The sequence below is a fragment of the Candoia aspera genome, chromosome 14 (genome assembly GCF_035149785.1).
Source record: "Candoia aspera isolate rCanAsp1 chromosome 14, rCanAsp1.hap2, whole genome shotgun sequence".
NCBI lineage: Eukaryota > Metazoa > Chordata > Lepidosauria > Squamata > Boidae > Candoia > Candoia aspera.
The window spans coordinates 12,443,310-12,460,898 of record NC_086166.1 but is presented as its reverse complement, the minus strand read 5'-3'; the positions used below and the strand labels follow the sequence as shown (position 1 = coordinate 12,460,898).

At 42.4% G+C, this 17,589-nt stretch overlaps 1 protein-coding gene across 1 annotated transcript in view; it reads right to left on the bottom strand.

Moving 5' to 3' along the window:
* The window catches only part of SEC14L5 (SEC14 like lipid binding 5), a 34,609-nt gene that overhangs the window by 10,461 nt on the left and 6,559 nt on the right, over nt 1–17,589 (bottom strand). The window contains exons 2-7 of the mRNA XM_063314649.1: nt 13,671–13,820; nt 13,423–13,554; nt 9,677–9,805; nt 6,516–6,732; nt 3,845–3,957; nt 2,663–2,852 (exon numbers count right to left, since the gene is read on the bottom strand). Coding sequence (XP_063170719.1) covers nt 2,663–2,852; nt 3,845–3,957; nt 6,516–6,732; nt 9,677–9,805; nt 13,423–13,554; nt 13,671–13,820 — 931 coding nt within the window. The remainder of the gene's footprint in view (nt 1–2,662; nt 2,853–3,844; nt 3,958–6,515; nt 6,733–9,676; nt 9,806–13,422; nt 13,555–13,670; nt 13,821–17,589) is intronic.

The window sequence follows — 17,589 nt, the reverse complement described above, 5'->3', positions numbered from 1 at the left end:
AGATTCTTCTCTAGCTGTGTGTCATGAGTGCCGTTGAGCTGAAGACATCAGCGCAATGGCACACATGACAATGGCAGGGAGGCAGGGGAAGGGGCTCAAGATGAGTGGCCATCAACTTGCAAGGACTGAAGGACAGGAGACAATGGCTGAACGGATCGCGAGGCACACCCAAGCTGTTAGCGCTAACGCAACGGAGATCGCCCAGCTGACAGCAATCACCGGAGGAATAGAGAAACCGATGATGGGCGATCCCGGAACGCCAGCGGGGCCTCGCAACCCCTCACCTACCGGCAGGACAGCGTGTTGGACAAAGGGGGGTGACGTGGCCGCGAGTGAGGGGGCGCTGACCGGCGCGGGGTATTTAAACCCCGCACCGGCGCGCTCCTGTCACTCTCAGCTTTTTTCCTATACTGTATCTACACTGCAAATAAACCAGAGCCTGTTTCACGGAATCAGCGTCTGTGTATTACTCGGAGGTAGGCAGCGCATGACACTGTGTCATGCCTGAGTGCCTTCTGCCATGTCTATGCGAGACTCGAATTTAGGGTTAAGTATCTGCCTACCTGCGTAGCCTCAGAACTATAGGTATATACACCAATCTTCTGCAATCCATAGGCCACATAGTCTTGTTCTATATTTGTTGAAATAGAGCTGTTAGCGCTTTAATTGCCTCTTCGGCTGCAATTCTAAACAGTTTTGTGGCTACTTCTTCCACATCTGGTTCTTTCTGATTTGGCAGCTTGTCTATTGCCTGTCATACCCCAGTTTTCAGCAGTCAGCTGCTGAATATATTCTCTCCCTGACATTCTGCTTGTAAAATGTTGCAGTATAGTATTTCCATCTTCCTTTAACTTCCTTTGTTTCTATTAGATCTCCTTTGTTATTATTGTGGAATATTCCTACCTTAGCTGTAGGTTTTCCGATGATTTCTTCTTTAAAATATCTGATTTCCCTTTGATTGTTATATCTGTTTTTCCTATTTGTTCACATTCTTGGCTGAAGGGCCTTTATCCTTGCTGGCTTGACATTCGAGTCTGCCTTCAGTAATCATATATACTCCTTGTTGCCCGTGGCTTCTATCCTCCCATTCTTCGGTTACCATGACAGCTTGTTCTGAATGCCACTTGGATCTTTTCCATTTTTTTTTTCACAGTGACTCTTTGTCTCTTCCTACAGTTCCTCAAGTACTCTTGTGCATATGGTTAAGTATACTGAATCTGTTCCTTTTATCTATCTTACATTCTGACCGTATGTCCTCCAGGTCGAACCTTGCTGACACATCTCTATTTTCCAACTTTTCTACCTTAACCTATCTTGTCACCAATAATTCAAGGTCTGCTCCACAATCAGCATCGGGAGGTGCCCTGGTTAGCCGGACTGCCGTCTTCCTCTTCTGTTTTTTATTATGTAGTCAATTTAATTGCAGTGTTATGCATTCCAGGAGCATCCATATTTAGACTCTGTATTTATGTTGCTGGATGCAATTACTGCAATAAACAAGGAATTACCTTTGCAAAACTTTATTAGCCTAGTTCCTGCGTCACTGTCCAAATCTGCCTTAATTTCAGATCCCTCCATTTCTACAACTTCGGCATTTTAATCACTTACTAATAACACTATCTCTTTTCTGGATGTTGCATTTAGCAACTCTTGAAATTTGACATGTTATCTTCCACTGTTGCATCTGTAGTAGGCAGGCCCGCAACTAGGGTCTGGGTCACCCAGAGCAAACATGGATTTCCCCGGAGGTGAGGCAGGCCCCTTCGCTCCTGGCCTTCCGGAAGAACCTGAAAACCTGGTTCTGCCGCCTCGCTTGGGGTGGGAGGGCCACCAGTTCATCTTGGGGGGTGGCTGGTATCATAGATCTCTCCCCAACAAATAAGATCTGCGCCGTTTGGATTTTATATTTTATACCTATTTTATCTTTTTACTGATCTATTCATATGGTAATGTATATGTTTTAATTTTGAACTTATTGTAAACCGCCCAGAGTCCCCTCTTCAGAAGAGGTGGGCGGTGATAGAAATTCGAAACATAAATAAATAAATAAAACGACAAACCATGCATTGTGACATCACAATGCAAATCACGTGACTTACATATTTGCACACAGTGTTGTGACGTAATGTAGTGAGTAAGGAAGATGACCTTGACAGAGGGGTGAAACACATCTTAAGTCTACAAACTATGCAGAGGGGGCTTAGACAGACACCTCCCTAATTCACTGGTGTATAAGAGGGGGAGGAGGCGCAGCACAGTCAGACTTGCAAAATTCTGTTATTCTAGCCACTCTCAATAAAAGTAGTTCTAGCTTTCCTATGGAGTTGATTCCTGGTCTGGTCTACCTTGCAGGGCTGACCCAGAAGTACAAGAAGCCAGGCTTTGTGTTGCGCAGTGACCACACTGCAATTTGCATTGGCCGCAGATACTAAGGCCTTTTAGACATTGACACAAGACCCTTTTTGGATTTCTCACCTCCTCTGGAACTAATTTCACACGCACTGAGGCAAAAGCCTTCGCAACAGCGATATAAACACTGAACGGCAACTGCAAATGTAACCTTGCACAAAAGACGCCCACCTCAGAGTCATCCCAAGCAGCTCACGGATTGATGAATTTTCACGCCAAGACCCAGCAGAGTGGACAACAGGGAGACCCTCACCTTTGTCCTGGTAATGCCAACCCCCGGTGTAATATCCTTCCAAAAGAGAAGGTGGCCTCCATGTTTGCAGGATGTAATCCACTTGATATTGTTTTCGCCAGGCCAAGGACTGACAGAGCATCTCCCGAGCCTTATCAATGTTGAAGTCCCGAGCCCTCAGAAAACGGAGGATGTATTCATCTTTGGGAATCTGAGCAAAAGAGAGAGAGGCAGTAAAGCTAATGCCCAGTTTGTTTGTTTGTTTATTTATTAGATTTGGAATTCCACCTTACATCCGGGAACTCAACAGGGATCACCATATCCTGTGAGGTAAGCCAGGCTGAGGGGGATGGAGTGGCCCATAGGACCCCAGAGAGCTTCTGTGGGTGAGAGTGGACTAGGACCTGGGTCTCCCCACTCCTAGTCCAACATCTTCACCACTGAATCATGCTGGCTCCTGAGCTGGGAGGAAGTGACCAACCAAGTCATTCCGAGAGCTTCTGTAGGCAAGGGAGGACTAGAACCCAGTTCTCTTCCTTCCTAGTCCATCTTAACCTCTATTGCACACTGACTCTTGGGCTAAGGAAGGAAGGACCAGGGAACTTCCATGGCTGAGGGTGGACCTGAACCCAGGTCTTCCTGGTCCTAGTCCACCACTTCCCCTACTACACCTAATTGGCTCTTGGGCTGAGAAGCGGGGACTGGCCCAAAGTCATCCAAGAGCTTCCATGGATGAGGGTGGAATTGAACCCAGCCCTCCCTGTTCCTAGTCTAACACTTCTACCACGACACCACCAAAACAGCCACCATAGGAGGTTCTCCCCAAAAAAATCCCAGAAGAAGGCATGGCAGACAGCTTCCATAGAGTTGCCAAGAAAGCAACACAGATGGGTCCACCGTGTCACCAGCAGTCAAGCTTAACTGCACAGAGCCTTTCCTGACCATAAACGCATCTTGAAGTCACACAGCAAGACAAACAATTCAAAGAGATCTTCCAGATAGAAGCAAACTGATTGAGACTGCAATTTAGAGACACATTTTCAGCTTCCTTTGCTTTGTCAGCCACTAATGCAAACTGCTCCAATTTCCTTTGCAGGTTCAGGGAAGATGCGAGTTATACATAATCAATGAATCTGGGTCACAGGGCAGCTGCTTTGACTTTGTTATTTTCTCCTCTAAATTGCCTTCCCCACCCCCATTTACCTTTCCTTTCTGCATTTCTTGCAGCCACTGGCGGAGTCTGATCAAGCAGCTTTCTTGCATGGGGCTTAATTGTCCCAGGTAACGTTCTATATAATCGGCATCCAGTTTGTCCCCTAGAGAGACAGAAAAATCAGCCACGGGGGAAGCTAATCAGTAAGGCCATTAATGCATTTCTTGCCATTCGCTTGCAGACATCGTGGTAATACTTTTACAGGTAGTCCTTGCTTACGGACTGCCTCATTGATCAACTGCCTCGTTTATCGACCATTCAAAGTTACGACAGTGCTGAAAAAATAACTTTATGACCAATGCCCACATTTACACCATTCGCAGTGTCCCTTAGTCCCGTGGTCACCATTACAGTTAGTGCACATTGTCCTGTGCCTAACTTGTTGTTTTATCTTTTTCCCCCACCTTGCAGAGCAGAGAGATTGGAGAGGAAGGTATTGCAAGAGGGTAAGCAGGCACACAATTATCCCAGCACTTCCAGGGTGAGAATTCCGAAGGGGGGAAGTGGGGAAAAGGAAAGCCCACTCGCAGTCACGTGATGTCCCTTTTAGCCACCGCTTTGCTTAGTGATGGAGCTGCTGGTCCCAATTGTGGTCGCTCAACAAGGACTACCTGTAATCTTGTTCAGAAAGTGTAAGATTTGATCTTGTGTAGTTTGTTATTTCCAAAAATGATTCTTCTTCAACATGAGAGGCTTTCAAAGAATGTTTTAAAAACATGGAGCATTCAAATTCTTCTACTGGCCTTGCAAGATAACTGAGGGCTCTTTGACTCATATTACTTGGTCTTTTCCAGCTCTGCTCTCTTTTGATTTCCAGTTAGAACATAAGTTAATTCAGTTCTGGGAAAAAAATAGCAGTTAAAAATGTCAATGTGAGGTTGACTCATCTTCCCAAAATACAGAATTTGACATTTCATAAATAACGTTGGTTTTATTGAGTCTGGTGCTTGGCAAAAAATTATTTTACACAGGTGGAAATAAATGGGTTCTCCTGATGATACAAAATGGGGGCAAGATATGTGTCCATTATCAATTTTTGAAACATCTTTATATTACAAAAAAATGAGAAGATGGAGCAATATGTTTCTATACGAGCTATATAAAGTTTGTTTATTATTTATTATTAAGACTGAATTAATTTTATTCTGATATTACACATAACTTATTTTTAATTTGTTTCTGGTTTCTTTCCCCCCCTCCTCTTTTAACACTTTATTTTAATCACTGTAGTGCATGCATTTTCTTCTTATTCTACAATCACTGCTATATTATTTTTTTGTTTACGATACTTTAATAATAGTAAGAAAAACTCTGGAGAGTTTCAATTTGACTCATCATTTTAATGTACTTTTTTTCCCCTCCTAGTTCTTCTTAGATCTACTCCCTTGCATGTGCCTATTTCTTTTGAGGATCCTGCAAGGAAGATGGAATTATCACTATAACAACATGCTTTAACTTTCTGGATGGGGCACCAGGGTGGAAGCATTTGACCTGGCAACTATGCTGAATCCATAGTTGGAGTCAAGCGTGTCTCTGTTAGAGATTACAAGGCATTGTGTCTGCTGCTGAAGAGTCTGAACAGTGTGATGCAAATGGAATAGAGCCCTTTTAAAAATCCTAATAATTTCTAAAAAGAATTCTAAATTATCTAAATCAGCCTTTCTCAACTTTTTGACCCTGGAGGAACCCTTGAAATATTTTTCAGGCCTGGGGGAAGGAACCCCTGCACATTCAGGCTCAAAGATAAGCCAGAAGTTACAAAATTATGATATTCGTTTCATGGGTAGGCCTGTCTATATGCATTCACAATGTTCTTAAACTAAAAATAAAGAATGAAACGTACCTCTTTCATGTGAAGTTGCCCGAATTTGAAATAATTTTTTAAACAAATCGGGATCTCCCAGGGAACCCCTAGTGACCTCTCGCGGAATCCTAGGGTGCCACGGAACCCTGGTTGAGAAACCCTGATCTAAATCAACTGGAGAGAGACAAACAAGCTTTCAAACTGATTTCTCCTTTTTTTGCCTCCTTTCCCAAGGGGGGAGATGTGAAGGAAAATGCAATGTCATCAAGATTTATCAAAGAAGCCGGCTGAAAAGAACCTCACTCTTTTGCGAGGGGGGTTCTCGCTGAGTAGAAGAGGGCAACCAAACAGAACAAGGAAGGAAGGAGGAAACAGCAACTGGTGTTTGGAGAGGAAGCCTATATGTAACCAGCTGATGGCTAATCGGATGCTGTACCAGGCAGGGAAGGATCCTGGGACTGCAGCTGGGCCGGAAGCCACTTGAAACAAAGAAGAGACACACACGCCAGAGATGAGGATGAAAGAAAAGGATTTTCTAGGCTGGGTCCACCGGAGAGGACAATATGATCTGTCGTTGTTCCAAATGCAAGTTCGCTGCAACTTAAAACAGGCACGAGATGCCCCAGGACCAGCAGGATTGCAGAAGTCCAAGAATCAAAATTAAGTTCTCCAAGTTATCCTGATCATAAGTCTCGGAAAGACCATGTTGCAAATAATAGGTAGTGTGTTAAAAAACAAATGGAAAGAGGATCGGTGGTAGGACCGGGTCAAAGTCCAAACTGATAATAATATTATTGCAAAGAATGGGGAGGCTAATCCAACCAACTGCCAAGGATCCAGCTGCTATAAGCAATTACCTTCAGGGGTGGAAGCCTCCACGGAAGGGCAGGCGTTGCCTCGCTGTTCTTTCTCGGTACCATGGGGGTGGGATTCTTGGGATACGGTGCCGTTATCGCTTCCAGATGGATTCCTCCTCCTAAGATTCCCTTTGGCTTCTGGAGGAGTCCACCGAGGGATAAAAGTGATCCCTTGTGATATCAGCTCCTTCAGATAATGCTCGATTACTTCTTTGCCCTGCAAGGAATTGATTTATTACATTTATAATCGGCTCGCCCAGCCTGGTCCGATGATGCCAAGAGATTTGCGCAAAGGTTCTGATTGGGTCTGGTTTGAGCTAGCAAGAGGAGCCTAGCTTCAATCCAGATTTAAGTACTGGGGTTGGAAAACTTCCAAAAAGTCACATTTCCTCCTAAAGATTTTCAGCTTAAAACTATTTTACACTCTCAACATAATACACTTGTTTTTAAAAAGGAAGGGGTTTAGTACTCTTATACCTTTAACAGATATAAATATGCAAATCTGAATATCATTGTTTAGAGGCAAACGGAAGATAACTCAACCCGGAACCTTTCCCTGCTTCCATCTAGCCATGGAATAAACATAACCCAATAACTACTTTTATCTGCTAAAGACATTGCCTTTATCTTGTCCTAACCTATAGTATGCGCCAGATAGCCTTAACTTATTCTTTGCTGTTCCAAGGTTAAAATGATTTTCCTCCCTTAACCAGCCCACAACCTGCAGTTCTCATCCCATCCCATCCCATTTTTACATAGAGTTGTTAGAATATAATCACAAATCATTTTGATAACCTGCTTCTATTTGTGCACTGTATAGAAATCTTTTGGGGGGGTGTTGGTCTCCGGCCATAAATTAATTTAAGGGAGAGAGGGAGAAAGGGATTTTAAAACCTTGCTTAAAAAAAACATAAGCCTTTAACTGGAAACCCTTCATTCATTCATTCATTCATTCATTCCTTCATTCCAATTTCTATAGCTGCCCATTTTAACCAAGTGACTCTGGGCAGCGAACAATTTATAACAATTAAAACAGTTAAAATATAATACAAAAATAAATACATCAGGCAACCAGCACATATTATGGACTTCTTGCGTAAAAAAGAAAATGATTTTGTGACTTATGTATTGATGATTAGAAAGAATAGGTTAGAAAGAAGGGAATTATGATGCAATCTTAGAGAGAGGGGGGTTTGATTAGGATTGTATGTATAACTGCCAAGAGGAAGATTCAAAGATAGATAGACAGATTCACATTCTCTGTTCTTTTATTTTCTTCTTTGTTTCTATCTCTTCTTTTCCTTTTCTGTTTTTCTTTTTCACCTTTACTTCAATGTATATATTTTTCTTTGAATGTATTTCTTATTATGTATGTAAAACCTTTTAATAAAAACTATTAAAAAGAAAAACATATGCCTTGTGTTTGAACTTTATTTATTTATTTATTATTCAAATTTTGTTACCGCCCATCTCCCCCAAAAGAGGGACTCTGGGCGGTTAAGTTAAGGGAGAGCGGGAGAAAGGGATTTTAAAACCTTGCTTAAGAAAAACGTAAGCCTTTAACTGGAAACCCTTCATTCATTCATTCATTCATTCATTCATTCATTCATTTCAATTTCTATAGAGGTTTGATTAGGATTGTATGTATAACTGCCAAGAGGAAGATTCAGAGATAGATAGATAGACAGATTCACGTTTTCTGTTCTTTTCTAGCCTTTTTTTTCCTCTCTCTTCTTTTCCTCTTGTTTTTCTTTTTCACATTTACGTTAATATATTTTTTTCTTTGAATGTATTTCTTAGTCTGTATGTAAAACCTTTTAATAAAAACTATTAAAAAGAAAAACATACACCTTGTGTTTGAACTTTAATTGACACACTCTAGAAATCGCAGCCCTGAGAATGGTGGCCAAGTAGGTGGAGAACATAAGACGTTAATTATGCTCCATGCTGTACTTTGTAGGGGGAATTGCTCCCTTACAGCTTTCATCCAGTTGTAACTACTCTCCTAGCTGATCTAGCTGCCTTACTCCGGTTGGAAGCTTAACTTCCTTGCTCAGCTCTGAGGAGATCCACTGGCCCCCACTGGGTCCTGCTTGCAGTTAGACAGGGCATGTTGCCTTACAAATCTGTTGGTGTGAAATTGGTCAACAGTGGCTCTCAGGTGCCTTGAAGTCCAGTTATCTAGCTCTGGGTTGTTTTTTTTCCATTATTTAACTTCTGATGTTTTTAATTAGCCAGCTTAGCAGATCAGTAAATCATACAACTTTGACCTTGTCAGTTGGTAGAGAAGAGACATCATCTTGACCTGAAGTGGTCTAGGGGGTTATTCAATAAACAATTGTTCTATTCATTCATTCTTGGTTTACGTGTCTGGTCTCCATGCTGGCCATATGGAAGAAGCTGTCACTTCTCCCCAGAAAAACAGGAGAAGGGGTGAATTCTGTGCTGGCTCCAGAGGGAATTTTGTCCATCTCACCCAAGGTGAGGCTGGCCCCGACCCCACTGACCTTAAAACCTGGTTTTGTCATTGGGCCTGGAGATCCCGTGGAAGTACAGCACCCACAAAATGGTTGTACTCTTTGTAAGTTTTGGAATGCCTTCTCCCATGTTTTTGTTTCATTATAGTTTAAACTGTTTTAAGTGTATTTTAAGGGTTTTGGTTTTCAATCGTTTTGTTTGGTTTTCGTTATTTTAATTGTGTGCCCTGCCCAGGGTCACATAGGAGAGATGGGCACCTATATAAATTTAATAAACCAATCAATCTCCCAAGCACAGCAGAAATTTCATAGGCAAGTGGGCAAGAGAGGGTTCCTGATGTCCTTTCTTCATCAGGCCACTGTATTTTCCTTCTGGCCACAAGCTTCCTTCTCTTGTCAACCGGGAGATGCACCAAGTAGACTAAGGAAGAAGGGATAAAGCAATTCCTCCTGCCTTACCCAGCCTGTTGAAGGTCTCAGCTGAGTGTGGAAAAAGACACTCCACCATCTAGCCCCAATCCAATCTTTTTTGTCCTCCCCTCACCAGCATCTTTACTTACCTGGATACCTTTCTAGGCCGTGATTCCGCACTCAACCACAGCAAAGGAAGGATACTTAAAGGCAACATTAGCCCAATGCATTTTAGACAGAGACGCTGCAATGCACAGAAGAATCAATATTCACCCGCTTGATGTTGGCTGTGTACTGCTTCATTGCAATTTTCTCCACCGTGTTTTCAAAACCAAAGAACGATTTGATGTCAAGGGATGCAGATTGTTCAAAACAGGTCCAGTCTTCATTCTCCGGGTGAACCTACCCTCACAGAAATGGCACTGTTAGAACCATCCCAGCTGGCAAGAGAAAGGAGCTTTGAAAAAGAACTAAGAAGCTGGTTCCCAAAGGTAATCTTTACATGCTTTCCCCCCCCCCGCCCCATTTACCCTCCTTTCAGGGACACTGGATACTTCTCCGAGCTTAAGGATAGACGTATATAGCTGATAGCTAAACGGAGAAACTCAGCATATCTCAGCATCTTCTCCCTACCAGGCTAGTACAGGTAGTCCTCGACTTATGACCACAATTGGGACCAGAATTTCCATTGTAAGTCATTGTGGTCATAAGTTGAGTCACCATGTGACCAGACCCAATTTTACGACTATTTTACGGCAGTTGTTAAGTGACTCACGGGTTGTTAAGTGAATCACAGTGGTCATTAAGCACATCCAGCTTCCCCAATGGGCATTTTTTATTCCTGGAAAATGGCAAAAAAGTCGCAAGATGCAATCACATGACTGCGGAACGTTGCAACTGGTCGTAAATGCAAGCCAGTTGCCAAGCGCCCAAATTGCAATCATGTGACCACAGGGGATGGTGCAACATTTTGCAATACTCAGAAGCACTTTACAGGCTGTAAAGCACCCATTCCAAGGCCATCGAAACTTTGGACCATCATTAAATGAATGGTCGTAAGCCGAGGACTGCCTGTAGTAGCATCACTGAATTTAAGTTGGCTAAGGCAGAGGTAAAGAATGGGTAAAATTTTCTGCATCCAAATACGTCCTAAGAGATAACCATGGAATTATAGCCCAGTTGAGGATGAACTCATAAAAATTAACCGTGGCCCCCTTAGTGTCCCTTTTCTCAGCTATCAGAAAGCTAGGGGGAAACATTCTTGTTCTGCTCCATGGAGCTATCCTTGCTCAGATCTCAAAGAGTGGAAATTTCTATCTGAATGTACAAAGACCAGAAACAAGGAACCACCAAAACAGCCACAGTAGACTCATCCCAGCACAGATCTAGGCACGGTGGTGAGACCTCTGCATCTTCAAATGCACCACGCAAGTTGAGGGAGAAGACTTCTAAGTGAGAACTCTGGGCATGAAGGTTCACAGCACCTTCTGAACCCCTAACCATAAATCATCCTTGCTGGCAAAAAAATTCTAGCCAGAGAAGAGACTCTGCAATGGACGGATTCATGCTGGCTGTCACCTTCCACTTTCCACCTGAAATCACCTCCCTTTTTCGTAGCTGTTTTCCTGACCCATCTTTGCCTTTAAGGCTCTTTCCACCTTTTGGCAGGCCTGAGAGAGCACCCAAGTGATAGGAGGGTAGAAATGTCCCTGCATTCTGAAGCAGCCACACGCAGCAAGCCCATGGTCCCTGGTTTCAGGAAGTGACATTTTAAGGATTGTGGCTTCAATGGCTAAGGTCACCCCAAAGAGCAGTTATTTCCAAGCATCTTAGCTTTCATGAAGCTACATTTTTCAGTAGCTACCAATAAAGCATGTCAGTAACTCAATCTGGACTTTTGTTGGCCAAGCATAAAAAGGTATTTTATTGCCATTATAGCTTCTTAAATGTCAGTGGCAGACAAAGCCATTCACCTGCTGACCCAAAGACAAGCTTACAAGCATCATGCAATTTCTAGCTAAATTGTGGTGGGCTTGCAGCAAATAAGAAAAAGAAAATGAAATATGAAGTCCTGTTTTTATGATCCCTGTGGGATGGGGAATTGGGGAATTTCCTTAGACTACACCTGATCTCTCTGGTTTCCACTGCTTCAGTGAAAGAGAAACAGTTTTGTAGGACTCAACCAAAAGAGTAAATAGATGGTATAACCATCTCTGTACCAGTTTTCTCCAACTCCCTGCTTCCACTAATCCCAGAACCATGATCATACCAGACATCCTGGCTACAGGTAGTCCTCACCTAATGACCACAATTGGGACCAGAATCTTGCTTGCTAAGTGAAGCGGTCGTTAAGCAAATCTGACCTGATTTCATGAACTTTTTTGTGGCGGTCATTAAGTGAATAACAGTGGGTGTTAAACGAACCATGTGGTCGTTAAGCAAATCACACATTTCCCCATTGTTTTTGCTTGCCAGAAGCCAGCTGGGAAGGTCAATGATCACGTGACCATGGGACACTGCAATGGTGATAAATGAGAACTCGTTGCCAAGTGCCCAAATCATGATCATGTGACTGCGGGGACACTGTGACAGTCATAACTGTGAGGACCAGTTGCAAGTCAGTTTTTTCAGCATAGACGTAAGTCCGAACTGTCACTAAACAAATGGTTGAGGGCTACCTGTAGTATATTCTAACACCTTTTGAAGTGAAAATAACTATTGGCATTAATGCAGTATAAATGCACCCCAAGCAAAAAACAGGCAGACAGAAAGTTGAGGACTCAGTGAATTGCCTTCTGCTTATCAGAATAAGCATGGGAGGGAGCTGCTATTTCAAATCCAACAGAACACCTTTATTCAAGAACTTCGCTAAAGAGAGGGGAAAAAAATCCCACAATCCCATCAATCTTATTTATTGCTGAAATATACATCCCGTGGGAATTGTGAAATGTTTTCAGCTTGAAGCATACCAAACTCAAACTGGTAGTTTCAGGCTTGAATGCTTAACTCTTTGTTTCACACTCAAAACACTCCTGAAAAGATCAAAGCAGCCTGTTTCACTCAAAACAACTGCTTCAGATTTGAGATGGCTTCCATCTTCTCAGCACCCCATCCTTCAATGGCTCATTAGCATTCCCAGGCAATTTCAACCCCAGGGCTCGAACCACTCCAACTAGTAGAAAGGGCTAGAAACCGGGAGATGATTAATTTTAGTCCCACCTTTGGCACAGGACCAGTTGGGTGATCTTGGGCCAGTCCCTCTCTCTCAGCCCTAGGAAGGAGGCAATGGCAACCCCCTTTTGAAAAACCTTGCCAAGAAAACTGCAGGGACTTGTCTAGGCAGTCGTCAGGAATCCACAATGACTTGTTGATGTACCCCGCTGTCCTGACTTAAGCAAGAAACCACGCTGAGACAAGGGATTCATCTCTAGTGTTCATTAGCTGTTCTAGTAGACAGAAAATCCTACCAAACTGAAAGACCATGGGAAACCCAGACAGATAAACCCCAAAACTCAAGGCAGGTCTGCTCTGAGTTTCTTTGAAGGACAGCTCAAAGCCTCTAAACTACGCATGCGTTTTCCCCCCTGGATAGGGGCCCCTCCTGCTCACCATCCGTACTCATGACACCACCCCCACAAAAAAATGGTAGCAGTAGTAGAAATATATGTAGATCAGGGTTGATTGTTGGGTTCTTGGTTTTCTTGCTTCTCTCCCTGCAGACATTTCATCACCAGACTGGGTAACATCATCAGTACAATGCAAGAAGGAAGGTAAAATCAGAGAACATCAAGAACGCAAGTACTGGTAGTTCTAACCATCCTCCCAAACATGTATATCAGCAAAAACTGGTTTCCTTTGAAGCTTGCTGTTTCAAGCTTGGCTGGTGTCCTTAACATGATGATGATGATAATGATGATGATGATGATGATGATACCACCCATTACACAAGCTGCCAAAAAGCAAACCAACCCATTGCCCTTTGCACAGGGTAAGGGAAATCTCATAGCTGGAATACTGACCGAGTAGTTGCATGTCTCCAGGACAATGACGCGGTTGGAAAAGGTCTCATTGTGGGCTTCGATCAGAAGCGTTCTCTCCCTCCAGTTCACTGTATTTTTCTGTATGAAAAAGACATATTCTACCCCAGCAATCTGAAAAAAAAAACATGAGAAAAGAAGAATGGCCTAGCAGGCAACTTAAGAGCAAGGGTGTGGGCTTGCTGGAGAGCTTAAGGATAATGACTTTTAGAAGGAATTGTAGCTCTTACTTTCTTGAGCAACCGAGGTGCATCCACGTTCAGTTTGCAACTCCTTTCAATGATATGAATGGCTCCATCTTCACTCCTGGATTCGCGAAGGATCTCACTGCCCAGAAAAACTGGGATCTCAGGGCAGGTGGGAAAACGTTTTTCATAAGCCTGGGAGGGAAGGAAGGGAGGGAGGGAAGGAAGGGAGGGTCATTATTTTAGGCTGCAGTTGCTTAAACAGTCATTTCTATGCCTGAAAAATATTGCATAATAAGAATGCAAGATGTCTGTCATTCCAAGCACATCTCAGAGGACGCCCTAACAAATTCAGGGGATCTTACTTTCACAAAGATACTTCAGGTCAGGCTCTAAAACTTGCAAGAAATAAACCAACTCAAAAAGCTTGAAAACTCAAGTACGTAAGGATGGAGCACCTAGGGGCAATGGTTAATTGCACCTGGGTGCTCTAACCTTACACTTCAAAGGGAAGGAAGGATAGAGGAGAGACTACAAGCAATGAAGGGGCAAGGGTTAAGAAGAGAGCAGATGGCAGCAACCCATTCACAACCGAGCTGTCAATGCAGAGGAAGGGGTGGGACAAAGAAAAGGTGGGATGCTTAAGGAGGGAGGCGGGAGAAAGTGGAGCCAGTTGTGGCTTTGACAGTCTGAGATAAAGACCTAATAAAGAACTTCGCATATCCATCATGGCTTGTGCTGTGAGTTTCTCAAATTAGGCCTTAAAATAAAAACCTCACAGGTATCTACAATACAGTACAGTACAGTAAAAATCAAGCAACCGGATTGCAAAATACAGTTTTGCTGAATAAAGGCCAATTATCCAATCCCTGGAGCAACATTTAAAACCCTGCATGATAGAGAGGCATTCACACTGCACAGCCAAAAAAGGGGGTTAACTTATTTGCAGATAAGAACCAAAGAGATGTTGCTGAGTCCAGAAAACGCTCTGCACATCTGTGATAAATCACTCCTGAAGAGCACTTCTCAACATCTGACAGATGGACATTCTATTGTCCACACAGAACAACATGACTCACAGGTAGCAATATTATTTCTAAAGCATGCTAATTACTAAGGTTCTCTCACACTTCTTCTTCCCTTAGATCTCCTAATGGAATGGGGTCACTTAAGACAACAACTCAATAAATACCTTAAAAACATTGAGTAAACTTAAATTAAAGTCAGGATTTCAGCAAACCTAAAGCAGTTTATTTCATTTTATTTATTCTTTAGCTCATTCAAGTCTGAACCATTACTGTTATGTAACCAACCGGCTCTCAGTTCTTGAAAGAGACAGCCTGCCTTTTCAGCAGGCAATTAAATATGCTTAGGTTTCATTTAAAGGGGAAAAGTCACAGCACTGACCAGCTGGATCATTACCTTACAGGTGTGAGTGTCAAGGGGACACAGAAAGCTAAGCACCAGTTTTGACCACACACCAGAAAAAGGGAAGGCGGAAAAGCAGTGGAGGAATTTCTCAACTGTTTTTCCATTTGATCACAGCGAATATCAACCAATGACCTTGACAAGGGGATTATACAACACATCCTGTGCTCTGATGGCCATAAATATCAGCAGCCAGCCTTTCAAGGCACAAGAATATCCAAGTGTTAAGCCAGAAGCAATTAAAAACCACTGGAGATCCTGTCAGTTCACCCCTGCTCCAGGTCAACTTCAAATATCTTCTAAAGCCACTGCCCAGATCATCTATTACAATTTCTTAACCTCCCCTCAGTTCAAAACCGAAATCAACAGCCCATAAAGATTCTCAGGAAGGCAGTCTTGGCTTATTCCTATCCAAGAGTATTTTTTTAAGGGAAATATAGCTCTACTATATTGGCATGCAGCATTAATGGCTTGCTTTCATAAAGGACAGGAGTGATATTCTGGTTCCAACTGGCTGTTAGAAATCAATAAACACTATGGGAAACTTGCAACCACTTTTCTTGTCTTTTGAACAATGGTTAGTAGATCAGCTGATCCAAAAAGCAGGTTGCTCTATGGCACTCTGGCAGAAGTTGACGCAATAACAAAGGTCTCCTAAGACAAAATTATGAAAAGCTGCTATTTTGGGCAGAATCCCAAAAGCACGACACACACACACACACACACGCACTTACGAAGCACACACTGGTTTGGGCAAGTGTACATAATTTTTGCTGAAAAATCTCCATTGTGATTGCGTTTTTTATGACTACCACATTAGACAATCAGGATCTTGCGCTTCACAGCACAGAACCTGATGACAAACCAAACAGGGAACAGCTGACTTGACATTTAACACGACTTGTTTGTAACACAGCATCTCTGCTAAGGATTAAATGACATTTAATGATGCATAAGCTCCCATGTCTGCACAGAAGCCATGCATCAAGCAAAAAAGAATATAGATGTGATTTATTAAGATGTACTGTATATTAAGCTGAATTAATATACACAGGGACGAAGTTTCAAGATGAACAGTGACAGAATATTGTTTGTCTGTTGGAACCTGAGGGAGAAAAAGGCCTTCTATGAATAGATTCACATACATTTTTACTTTCTCTCTAAAATAGGATGAAATTTTTAATTTATTTATTTAAACACTCTTCCTGTAATGTGATGAATGCTATCATCTGCCATCTCTGGATTCTTCATAGGACAGAACAGACCACATTTTGCCCAAAGAATTAATGGACACAAGTTTAACACCAGGACTCACAACAAAGTAATAGTAGAGTATTTTAACCTCCCAGGACCTTCTAGTACAGAACTCAAAGTAGCCCTCTTGGAAAAAATGACACTTTGCTAGCACAACTGAGCAAGAGATTGTTAAGACTCACACACCGCAAGCAATTTTATGGGTTTTTAAAACCTGTCAAGGCATTTGTAATCTGTCTCACATGTAACCTGGATCTATATAACCACCCTGGCTTCTGGCTTCCCTTCCTAAATTTTGTCAGTCAGAAAAGGTGCCAGCAGACTTCTTCTGATTTGTGACCATTTCAACATATTGACTCTAGGTGACTAATAATACATAAAACATACCAACAGAAAAAGTAAAGGCAATAACTTAAATATCTATCACAACAAATAAACCTTCTTAAAAAAAAAAAAAAAAACCCAGCCAGCTTCAGACACCAGGGCCATCTCACATGCTGAGCTAATGCATTGCTAGGAGAAGGTCTTCAAAAGACCAACATGAATTTCAGCCAGGAGCTGTCTCAATTTTTGGCATATTTTAAGCCAGGATTTAAAGACTGAAGCCGCAGTACAAGGAGAATTATTTCTGTTCAGATGATTGTAGATACCAGATAAATTTCATGGTCCAGCAAACTCAAAGTTCAGAGAAAACTGCTATAACACACACCTTCGCTGTCTTCACAAAGCACCAAGTTCTAAATGCTACATATACTGTCAACTGATTGGATTATACAGGTAGTCCTCAACTTATGACCATTCACTCAGCGACCATCTGAAGTTATGATGGCGCTGAAAAAAGTGACTTGCAACTGGTCCTTACAATTATGACCATCGTAGCATCCCTGCAGTCACTTGATCAAAATTCAGGCACTTGGCAACCAGCATATATTTACAATGGTTGCAGCATCCCGGGGTCACAATTTGCAAACTTCCCTGCCGGCTTCCGACAAACAAAATCAAGGGGGAGCTGTATGATTCACTTAACGGCTGCAGTAATTTGCTTAACGTCTGCTGCAAAAAATGTCATCATATTGGGTGTGGTCACGTGATGCCTCACTTAACAACCACACCACTTAACAACAAACTTTCCGGTCCCTATTGTGATTGTAAGTCAAGAACTACCTGTACACCAAAATGTCAACCTGTGTATATTTTACATGTACATTTTTACATCTCTTTAACAAAATTCAGTATATAAAACAAGGGTAAAATTTTATGTATGTAATCCTTGGAGCAGAAA